This window comes from Protobothrops mucrosquamatus, unplaced genomic scaffold, assembly GCF_001527695.2.
Source record: "Protobothrops mucrosquamatus isolate PMUCROS unplaced genomic scaffold, P.Mucros_1.0 scaffold1, whole genome shotgun sequence".
NCBI lineage: Eukaryota > Metazoa > Chordata > Lepidosauria > Squamata > Viperidae > Protobothrops > Protobothrops mucrosquamatus.
In genome coordinates this window covers 1,835,186-1,847,412 of record NW_015386388.1, presented here as the reverse complement: position 1 = coordinate 1,847,412, position 12,227 = coordinate 1,835,186, and the positions used below count along the sequence as shown (strand labels likewise).

The 12,227-nt window shown below is 39.3% G+C and overlaps 1 protein-coding gene across 1 annotated transcript in view; it reads left to right on the top strand.

Annotated features, from left to right (window-relative positions):
* Positions 1 to 3,413: 3,413 nt before the first annotated feature.
* The window catches only part of LOC107303056 (KAT8 regulatory NSL complex subunit 1-like), a 36,292-nt gene continuing 27,478 nt past the window's right edge, over positions 3,414 to 12,227 (top strand). The window contains exons 1-4 of the mRNA XM_015832244.1: positions 3,414 to 3,512; positions 8,594 to 8,691; positions 9,434 to 9,629; positions 11,679 to 11,841. Coding sequence (XP_015687730.1) covers positions 3,429 to 3,512; positions 8,594 to 8,691; positions 9,434 to 9,629; positions 11,679 to 11,841 — 541 coding nt within the window. The 5' untranslated portion in view covers positions 3,414 to 3,428. The remainder of the gene's footprint in view (positions 3,513 to 8,593; positions 8,692 to 9,433; positions 9,630 to 11,678; positions 11,842 to 12,227) is intronic.

The window sequence follows — 12,227 nt, the reverse complement described above, 5'->3', positions numbered from 1 at the left end:
CCCCTGATATAGCCCAAACTCTATATTTTAACTGGAAAAGTTGGGGGTCGTCTTATACGCCCAGTCGTCTTATATGCCGGAAAATACGGTATGTTTTTGTTATCCCAGTATGAGCTAAAAAGCATAGACTAATTCCAAAATAGAAAAAGTAGGTAGAGATGGAAGACATTTTGGAGTCTTCGCTAAACATTTGTGTATTTGTAATAAATGGCCTGGCCAGATATTTTTAGTGGAATTTGCTTTCTTCGGACTTTCTTTGTATCATTTTTATTTAGTCTAGATAAGAGGGTACATATCTGGGCAGATAAGTTGCATCTGTTGCACTCTAGAGAAAGGTTGGGTCCATAGTTTGGAGTGCTTCTGGATCCAATCTTGATACTGAAAGCACATACGGTCATTTGGAGGGTGATTAGGAAAGCTTTTTGTTAGCTTATTAAGATGGTAGTTGCTATATGAATCCATTTGAAAAGCATCAGTTTGTCATGGTCTGTTTTGAAATTGTACGTGTCATACTAGTGCATTGCTATTGATAGAAATCCTGACGTTTACATAATGCTGTACAGCCCCCTCCCTCTCTCTCTCTTTCTCTCTCTCTCTTTCTTTCTTTCTCTCTTTCTTTCATAGACATGGATATATCTTATGGCCCAGTTGCCATTTTGTGTGACATCCTGATATAATGCAAACAGATTTTAATTATGTAGATGAGAACCTTGCCAGGAATAACACCTGCAAAAATTTTGTTCTTGTTAAGAACAGTGAAAAAAATCTATTTCCCACTCCTCTATTCCTTCAAATAGGCAAATGAGTTAGAAGTTAGATTTATAAGCTGAATAATTTTGACCTCCGGTACAAAAAATGTGAAGGGCTGATTCCTGGTGTTGGCATCATTGGCAAAGCCCATAATTCGGCAAAACAGCCACTGTTGGCTCCACAGACTTCCATTGTTACTGCTTATTTCTGACCTTTATAGAAGAATAAAAGTACAGGTAGTCCTTGCTTACAGATTGCCTCATTTAGCAATGGTTTGAAGTTAACAATAGTGTTCTTTTAAAAAAATCCATATTTATGACTGTTGCAGTGTTCTTGTGTCATGCGATTGCCATGTGGCATGTCACAGCTAGCATACTTTTATGACCATTACAATGTCCCATGTTCATCACCTGCTTACTTCGCAACCAACTTTTGACAAATAGAGTTAATAGAGAAAGCTAAAATAAACTCCTACATCAAGATCACATGATTTTCCATTTAACACTGAGTTGTCATCCCAAATTGTGGGTCGCTGCGTCTAAGCAAAAATAACAACTTTATGCTTTCACTTTGAATGGTGGGCACATTGACAATGGTGAAGATTGTGTGAACTGTTTAAAGGCTGCTCTTTGATATTGTAAGCCACCCACAGTTATCATGTAGTTGAGATGGGTGGCAAATAAATTTAATAAATAATAATATTAAATAATTGAATTATTTTGGTCTAAACTCACAAAACTTAAATTTGCACTAGAAGTGGTGGTGAAGCCTGGTAGTTTAGAACAGGGATCCCCAATCCCTAGGCTGTGGACTGGTACCAGGCCATGGCATGCCAGCAACCGGTCCGCACAAACAAGCAAAGCCCCATCCATGGGATACAGGCAGCGCATAAAACCACGCTCTCTCCGGTCCGTGGAAAACCTTTCTCCACGGAACCGGCATGTGGTGCCCAAAAGGTTGGGGACCTCTGGTTTACAATTTTTTACAAAGTGCTTCAGAAATGACAGCATTTCTTTAGTTGAAAGAGAAGAGTTTGTAACTTGAATGCTTTTGGAGAATAAACAGACAAAACCTTTTTTAAGCCACTGTCCATAGCTTTGTGTTTTGTGTTTTATGATAACAAAAATATTTGATTTTGATACAAAAGTTCTCTAAAATCTTACATCCTACAAACCTACCATTTATCATAGTTATCAATCCTTTTTAATTTGCACCTACTATAGATTTATAAAAGAGAAACTCCCATATAATATATAACTTGATGGTTCTATATTAGAATGCTGAGAATTGTTACAAGATCATTTTTGAGAGATATAAAAAATATCTCATATTCAGAGGACAGGAAGGCCTGGAGGAATGTTGTCCATGGGGCCGCGATGGGTTGGACACGACTTCGCAACAAACAGTGCATTGTTTGTCTGTCTATACATATACATGTATGCATACTCTATAAGTGATTAATGTGATATAGTAAGAAGCAGTTGATAATGTCTGTATACCTAGATTATATGAGGTGAGGGAGAACCTAAAAGTGGTTTCAGAAAATTAGATAATAACCTAAAGATCTGTTCAGGCATGGGCTATTTTTCCTTGGGAGGAGGGCATTATATTTCTCCCATAAGTTATATTGGGTGTTTCTGGAATTAATTAGATTTTCTCATTTTTCTGGGTTTTAAAGGAGGAATAAAAGATAATTTTAATATTTTAAGCCTAAGACCTACAGCATGAAAGCAGCAATTGAATTTCTGCAAAGTTATCAGAGGGAGCATTTGAGATTTTAGGAAAATGGAAGTTGGAGCAATTTTTGGCATCACCTCTTCAGCCTTTGCAGGCTGAACTCTTCTGAAAAAGGAGTGGAAAAATGGTGTAGTCCAGGAGATCAAAAACATTGCTTGTCATTATCTTTTTCTTATCCCATTGACTTTGGCATTTAACTTTTATTACACATTAGCAAGTGTCAGCATATAAGTACATTAGGCTGATCCCAGTTATGTACAGTTAAATGGGAGACAATCAGAATATCTTAAGGTTGCTTGCTATGGATTAAGAAGACAAAAAACCATTCTGGAAAAAAGCAATGGCAAACCATTTCTGTACAATATTGTTTGAAAGAAAACTACATGGAGAAATCTATATAATGGAATCAAGCTCGACTAAAAGGAATCATTTTAAATTTGTATTATTATTAGTAGAAATAGTATGTTCAGTGATTTCAGAATCACCTAGCTTTTAATGAAATTAATAGCATAGTCCCTCTTTTAAAAGTACTTTACAGTTGGTGCTTGCTTATTAGAGCAAAAACTTCTAGTTTTCTAACATTTTCAATCTGATATATAAGGGTGTATTATATTTTTCCTTCCCTTTTCTAGTCCTCCATTGTACAGCTATAATTCTGGCATATGATTAATGCTAGAATGGATGTTTTCACTAATTTGTTGGATTTTTCAGAGCAGGAATTTTAAGTCATGCAGTACAGTGAAGATAAAGTTGCTAATTAATAGAAAACTGAGAAACAATCTTGCAGGAGAAAAGGGAGGATAGGTACAAAGAAACAAAATATAATGAATGAAATGTAATGGTAGATTTTATTCTTGGCATAGTCTGAAAGAGAATTTGGCCTGTCAAAGTGAAATCATCTTTTTCCATTTCCCATGCAGGGACTGGTACTGCTTGGTGAGATGCCTCCTTCTGACCCTGTATTAAGTCATTCAACTCATAGTCTTAGTGTTGACCGCAAGAAGGAACCTGGAATTGACAGACTGGTAAGTAATAAGAGTGGAAGGAGTATTCCTTGGAGTACTTTTATCATCCCCTCCTTCCTACAGAAATTAGGAAATCAATAAATGCATCAGTAATAATCTATACATTACAGATTTCATAGTTGTATTGAAAATAAAGACTTTCCTTCTGTTGCTGTTTTTTCTTTTGTCCAGGTATTTGAAGAATTCCCAGTTAAGGAATAGCTTTCTGTCCTGCAGATGCTTCCAAAATCACCTACTTACCTAAATTGGCATCCTCAAAGTCACGTTTCTAGGATAGCATATTACTGCAGGCTATTGATTAGTACTTTATTAGAAGTTGGGATGCAGATTCAAAATTCCTGAGGACTAGAATAAAATAATTATTTTTATTTTTAAAAATACTCTGCCAAAATGTAGTACCTGCTTTTAACTTTTTTTAAAAAAACAAAACATTGTGAAAGAAGTACTGCAGGCAGAATTAATTTAAAACTGGATGAATAGAGAAAACACCAGACCTAGAAGTAGGCAGAAACCTAGTAAATGATTGTGAGACGGATGAGATTCGGTTGTTCACCCTAATTTCTAGAGGAGCATAGATGAATACATTCCTGATTTCAGATTCAAGGGCACCAGGTGCTTTTAATCAGTATATGGATTGAAATATCAATATTTTCAGGTTCTGGCATCCAGGGTTTACTCATAGATGACTAGGTACTGGAGACCTTTCTATCCATGAGTTGGTATCTCTTGGGAATGCTTAGCAAGTTAATACTGTGGAAGTTATTCTTCACAGATTTTTAAAGGAATGCCTATATTTGCTTTGCATACAAAAGTTCAGTCATGGTTACTTTGGTAGCAGACATTTACTTGAAACCATGAACAGTAAATAAATATTAGCATACTGTCTGAGTAAAATAAGCAAGTAAGTGTCATATAAAGGTATTCCACACTTGCCCATTAGCCTGAATCTGTAAAGCTTTACAATTGCTTGCCCAAAAGTGATTGCTCAGGTGGTATAATAATGTCAGTGACATCTGATTTAGACAGGTTTCAAGATTGCAATCATGTAAAATTGTGTTTGCAAATTTCTTTCATAGGAGAGCAGAAAGCTACTTGTCTACTGGATATATTTGATCACAATCATCTGCAATGATGGGCAGTGTCTTTCTAGACTTTCAGATAAGAGTTTCCTTAGTCTTATCTGAATATGTCACTCGGATATGTACAAAATACCTTCTGTTCTAAGACCTTTTGTTTAGAGCAGACTGGGCTACTTAATCAAACACTGCCAATTTTAATTTTTGAATTCCTTGAGAGAGCTTTGTCTTTTAAGGCGATATTGCCAGCAATGAACCAAATTATGGGGCCAAAGGTAAAAGGGTCAAGAACCAACCTAATGGAAATAGCCCGTACACGGAAGTCTAGTAGTGATTGTAAGGCCAACTCAATGGCCACAGCCAGCCATCGTGTGATCCACTTAGTGACAGCAAGGGCAACTTAATGGTATTGTCCAGCACACGTGTAGTCCACTTAATGATGGTAAGCCAATTTAATGGTTATGGCCATCGCCATTGGTTTCTTTAGAGGCGGCAAGATCACCTTAATAACAAAGGGTTGTAAAAGGGAGGAGGTTGTTTCTCTAAGGCCTGGAGCCTCCTGCTGGCCTCCCTTTCAGCCGCCCTAGAAGATTTCTTGACAAAAATAGCCTTGGTCTTAAGTCAATCGGCTGCCTCCTGTTTGGAGAACCTGGACTTCCTTTTCATGGAAATGCAGAGGGACATCCTGTGAAGTCTGAGATGCCAAGTTGTCTGCCATCATCATCAGAGATAACCCGGTGGTGTGCTTAGAGGAATCTCAGTAGTAATGAACAGAGTATTGATAGTGTCAAGGCCACTCCATGTAAGAAACAGTGTGCTCAAGGTTCTAAAGTGACTGCAGAACCAAATTAATGGTACTGCCCTCACCCATGCAATGCTCCTGATGGCAGTAGGACCAGTAAGCGCACGTCCAGTGCTCTGGTCAGTTCAACTGTGGTGGCAAGACCAGCTGAATGGTAACAGTCAGTTCACAAATAGTTCACTTAGTGACGTGTGTCTCACTTAGTGATGGTAAGACCAACTCAGTGGTAACAGCCATGCTTACATGTGTTTCACTTAGTGACGGCAAGACCAACTCAATGGTAACAGCCAAACTTACATGTGTTTCACTTAGTGATGGTAAGACCAACTCAATGGTAACAGTCAGGTCACATGTAGTTCACTTAGTGACGGCAAAACCAACTCAATGGTAAGATCCAATGCACATGTGGTTCACTTAGTGATGGCAAGACCAAATTTTGAGGCCTGTGTGAGGTCAGAAATGTCGGCCTGTCTATGTTTGCCTCTGTTTGCAGGCCTAATCCACCTGAGGCCTGACGAATTTAGTGATAACCAGAATCAAATCCAGAAGAGATTTAGACTTAATCAGCCACCTGCAGTAGTTGAATCCAAGAGCAAGGTGATGAGCTTGCCCTCATTGCATGAAACAGAAATACAGAATTTAGGCCCGATTGACGGTCGTGATTCGCAGCCTTTAAAATTGACTGCCACTCAGGATTGTTGAGATCTAGGGCCCCTTGCAAGATTGCAGCCAGAATTAAAATTCCGTTGCTGCCTTCCTGGTGACCTGATGAAATCATTCGAAACGGACAAGACAGATTGCTCTGCCTCCAACAGGGGCAATCTGACCGAATCAGTCAAAAATAACCACTGCCTCCCATGCAGCACGACCGTGTGGTGCCAAATGGTGACCGCTGCCGGCGAAAATGAAAGGAAAGTTCTCCAAAAGTAAACAATCGCTGCTTCCCATGCAGCGCGACCGCGTGGTGCCCGAAACGGCGACCGCTGCCGTGAAAACGAAGGAAAGCATTTCCAAAGAAAAACACAATCGCTGCCTCACGAGCAACGCAACCGTGTGGCGCCCAAAATGGCGACCGCTGCAGCGAGAACGAAGAAGGAAGCATCTCCAGCCAACGCCCGGGACAGCCAACAACAAACGAGCCGAAATCGCTTGAGAACCTGCAAACGGCAGGCCTCCACACGCTCCCAAACAATGCGAAAACAATGTGACAAAGGGAATGATCGTGCCTCCACGAGTCGTCTGCTGGCACCCGCTAAACAGGCCTCCTACCAGGGTGAGTTGGAGGCTTCTATGTTAAGCCTCAATCCCCTAACCCACCTAATAGCTGTGCTATTAAGGCACAGCGACTGGAGAAAAATACACCATAGATGGGAAATAAATAACAGAAATACTACCTGATCTGTCTCTGCCTAAGATTGAGCCAATCTTACCACGTCTCATATGGCGAAGACTAAGTCAAAAACTGGGTCTCCTGGGCCAGGGGAAGAGGCGTGGCAAAAGTTGATTGATTTAGTCTCTAGGCAGGAAGACAAAGGATAACCCATCTATGGTGGATTCTCCATCAGTCATGCTGGAGAAGATAAAGTTCTCAAGGAATTCAAAATTTTGTTTTTGCTCCTTACTTACTTTTTGCAAAGCATCTAAATAGTATTGCTCCTATATAACATGATACTGTGTATACAGCAGATTCAGTTCATAGAAGATAAATTAGTAGATTGCATATCATTGTTTTTCTGCTCCTCGGGAGAAAAAAATAGTTTTTTCTTATCTTAGGGTGTTCTGGATTTGTTTTTGTTAAAGCTTTCAAGCTTTTGGTTGCTTGAAATATCTTCCATTGATATATATTTATCTTTAAAGTCTCTCTAGATTCTTTGTTATGTACAAAACCTAATATGACTGCTCTTTTACTTGGTCCACTTAAATTCTCCCCTTTAAAAATGCTTTTGGGTAAGGGCTAAAAATCTCTTTTAAAACCCCATCTTTCTTCAGTATATTCATTTTGAATTTTAAAATGATCTTGTCACAGCCTTGTAATACTAGCTCAAAGTTAAAGATAAGCTATAACAGTGATAGCGAACCTTTTAGAGACCGAGTGCCCAAAAACCACCCCGCCCTGCCGGCCACCCTGTGCCCCGCCTGCCTGTAGGACCACCCGCCTCCACAGCCCACCGCAACAGATCGCCCAGGCAGCCCAGCAGCGCCATAGTGGCCACACCCTCCACCCGCGTCCTGCAGCATCATCTGCTGACGGAGCACAAGGGCAGAGTCTTGTCCCCGCTACCTGGCTGCCATGTCCTTGGCTGCGCTGCTCTGTGCAGGCCACACCCGGGGGGCGACTCTCCTCCGGGGGGGCTGCTAGTGAGGAGGGGGCCATGGGGGGAGGCAGGGCTGGGGCAAAGGCACACATGCCCACAGAGAGGGCTCTGAGTGCCGCCTCTGGCACGCATGCCATAGGTTCACCACCACTGAGCTATAATGTTGTGAATCATAAATGTATAAACCAGTGCTCTATTTCAAATAGCCTTTCTAATATGATTGACAATTTTATTGGGCCCTTCTCAAACATTTTTATAGGTATAAGAGCTAGAAGCTTGGTTTTAGAAAGGGTTAATTATGAAAGACTAAACTTTCAGTGGTGTAAATTTAAACAGAGAACAGTAACAGTAAAAAGAATATAGAGTCTCTGCATCAAGTTTAGTAAACTATTTTGGAAACGTACAAGGTATACTTGCATTGCCTGGGTATTCCTGGGTGCACCAGTCCATACATTCCATAGACGGGTCTCCACCAATGGAAACTAACTTCCATGTGAAAATGATGGATAACCGAATTTTAAAATGAGATGTGCTTGACCATCATTATTTCTAGGTTGGAAAAACTGTTTTAAAGTAGATGATCAGAAGAGCATGTGTGAAGATGCAGAAAATGCTGTTTCTTTAATTGTCTCCAAGTTAATGGATCTTTGAAATCATGTTCCAGCCTATTGTACTGTTCGTTGCTGAGTTACAGCTATCGTACAATTCATATTATGAAATACTCTTGATTCCCAAATGCTGCTGGTAATTTTAGAGTTTGTCATGTTAAAGAGAAAGAAAAGAAGCCATTGATCAGAGTGTTATATAATTCTAACGAATTTTCTTTCTTTCCCCCTGCCTCCTTCCCTTTCCATTTCTTGTATTGATACACATGCATCTATCTCCCAGTCATCGGAGAACCTTGGTATGTCCATTAGTAATACCCAAGAATCTTTAACTGCCAAAACCTGTGGAGTGCCGAGACCAGTCAATGGAGTCATTAACACGTAAGGTTCTTGCTAAACCTTCCCTTAAGAAATTATAACCTCTAGAAAGGTACTTCTGAAAGGCCACTCTCGAAGGTACTTAGACTAGTAAGTGTATATAAATCAAATTAACTCTGATAGTATCTATTCAGCATGTCACTTGTATCTTTACTAGAAATCTTAAAAATAAAGGATTTGGAAAAATATAGAAAGTTCTGAGCCAGAAGTAAGTCAAAGGACCTTCCACAACCTGATGTTCTCTAGATGTTTTAGACTATAACTCCCAGCATGGCTAGGCAAACTGACTCAGGAAGCTATAGCCCAGCTAATCTGGAGAACGCGTTGGATTGAGAAAGTAAAAAGTGATGAAAAGTTAACAGGATAAATCTGCAGGAAAGCTGGAGTAGGCATTGTGTACAGAAGCATAAGATAGGATAATAGTGAAAAAGTGTGAATGAGAAAAATGTAAGCCAGGAAGACATGAGAAGCAGTAAGAACAAAGGAAAAACAGTAGCTTGACATTTCCAAATAATGAAAAGGTAGAGAGTTGCTGACAAGTGATGTTTATTGCAATCTAGCCTAACTTGGTATCAAAGAAGAATTTTGGGGGTACTGATCTTATTTTGAATCTTTTATTATATACATGGATTTATTACTTTGCCTGGACAAAAGGGCTGCTGGTTTTAGGTAATGAAAATCTGACCCCAATTAGTAATAGATGGAGAAGTAGAAATGCCTAATGCCTTTTTCCATTGTTGAATAGTCTACAGCCAGGCTTGACAGAGCAAACTCAGGGAGATGGCTCAGATGCTGAGGAGCTGTTGCGGAAAAAGCAGAGATTAAATATGATGTCTTCAATTCCTGATGGAACCTGTGTGGCAGCCCGCACACGCCCTCTTCTCAATTGTAAGAAGCGGAGGCTTGTTCGACCCAGCAATCTAATTCCACTATCCAAAAAGGTCTGTAAATGAATTAAAGTAGTAAAAAAAAAAAATGGAGGGGAAAATCTTGCAGCTATATGAGATAGTTAACAAATTGTTGGTTTTACATATTGTTCTTTTGCCCCATATTATTATAAAATCTGCTTAGAGTCTCTCTGGCATTCAAGTAAAGTGCATTTATTGGTCTTCATGTCAGTGGAACACACACACCCTCCCCCGCTGTTAAATGAGTTTGGCATTGAGTAGGAAAGACTGGGAGAGAGCTACATTTTAAATCTTGATTGTTTGACTGTAGACGTGGGTAGAGGAAGGTAGTTTAACTTCTCATTCCACTATGCATCCTGCTTTAGGAGGTAAGATTCATATTTTTAAACACTTTAATTTGAGTTCAGTTTAGTTTTAGAGTTTTTAATTTAAAAAATGTTTAAATAGTTACAACGTTTAGTATACTGAATTCAGAATCAGTTCTAAGTTTTGTGTTTGAGTTCATTTACAGCATAAAATTACCATTATTATCTGTTGTTTTTAAAAAGATCTTTTTTGTTCTTTTTTCATCTCTCCCCCACATTTTAAAAAAATGGCTAATCTAAGTATTTAAGGAAGTATGCATTTTCAGCCAGATTGAACTGTTTCAGTGAAATAGTCTGGTAGGATAACAGCTTGGGGCAAATGTGGTATTGATGGTCAACAAATTTAAATTTGTATGCATAAATAGAAGGCACAGTACACAGAATGTAAACCTCTAAAAAACCCCAATTTTTATCTAATCATTCTAAACTACATTAGTATTGAAGATAAAGTGTTACTGTGCTCATTCTCTGATGCAGAAAAAAGGCATTTTTCCCCCGAGAACAAAACTTTTATATATGTTACTTTGGGGCTATTATATTATCATGGATATTGAAGAAGATTTGTTTGCTTGTTTTTTGTTTGTTTTAATTGGAGCATTAGTAGGATGAAGCACTATTAGTGACAATTATGTTTCAGTGGATACTTTGGAATTTGTGAATAGCAAATATCCTGTTATTAGATAGTCTGTAAATAGTAGTTTTCTAGTCCTGAACAAGTTCTGTAATAAGAGAGACAACTGCAAAAACTAAAGTACAGTTAGTTTGCCCAAACAGTAGAGAAAGCTCAACCCCCATTCTTTATACCTGTAGTTGACCTTCTTAGGCAAATTCACAAACTCAGTCTCACTCATCCATTCCTGTTCCCTTTCCACTCCCATCAGATCACCTTGGAGGCTTGTTAAATGCTTTGTGTAGTTCACTATGTCCAATAACTCAAATCATATACAGGTTGTCCTCGACTTACAACAGTTCATTTAGTGACTGTTCAAAGTGATAACAGCACTGAAATAGTGATTTATGACTGTTTTTCACAGTCACAACTGTTTACAATTTATGACTGTTTTTCACAGTTACAACTTTTGCAGTATCCCCATGGTCAAAATTCAGATGCTTGCCAACTGGCTCATACTTATGACCGTTGCTACGTCCCAGGATCAGATGATCACCTTTTGCGAACTTCTGACAAGCCAAGTCAATGGGGAAGCCAGATTCACTTAACAACCAACCATGTTACTAACATATCAACTGCAGTGATTCACTTAACAAGAAATGTCATAAAATGGGGCAAAATTCACTTAAATGACTTACTTTAACAACACAAATTTTGGGCTCAATTGTGCTCATAAGTCGAGAACTACCTGTATTTCCTCTTTCCACTGCATTGATTCTACAGTGAAATCAATTTCAAATTTCTCTGGATAATTTCACTAATCCTTTCCTGATTAACCAGTGCTGTCCTGAAGTTTCCTTCCTTCCTTACCAAGCAGTGGCAGTAAAGCATGTGTTTCCTTTTTTGTTTTGGGCAGCCAAGAGCACCTCAAAACCATTGGTCTCTGGCCAGCCTGATTTCCCATGTCGAGAAACTTGGAGCAATTCTACAGAATGAAAATAGTGGGTGATTGAAGACCAGGTGCCCAGTTTGAAACAAAGTGAAAGCTGATGCCTTCTTCTAGATTGATGGATTCTAGCCCTTCTCCCTATCTCATCCTATGTCTAGGTTTATCGTAAACCACAGCGGTGTGGTTGTGATGTCAACTCTTTGTGTGTTCTCTGTGGCTCTCGAAGCTCAATGCCTTCAGAAATCCAGTATGAAGCCCCTTTGATGGAGCATCTCTCACAGTTGGATTCCTGCATCCACCCTGTACTTTCATTCCCAGATGGTAAGAATGACCCCATTAGCAGATGTGAGTAATAAAAAGAGCTGAACAAAAAGTCAGCTCCTCATTCCAAGCTAACTCGGAAGCCATATCTAGGCAACAGTAAGGTCTCTAGTTTTATCCTGTCTTACATAGGATGCTGGCCTTAGGATGATCCTTTGGAAGCAGAAACCAAAACTTTTTTTCTTTTTGCTTAGACCATAGAGAGAGGCAGGCAGCCACATGGGGATAGTAGAGGCTGAATGATTTTGGATAAGGGAGGATCTGGAAAGGCATTTACTTTGGCTCTCCTAGGATATTGAGCTACTTTGGCACTAACGTTAGGCATCCCTGATCTAATTATCTAAGGGCTGCCTGACATGCACTGCTACAGACTAGTAGATAGAATT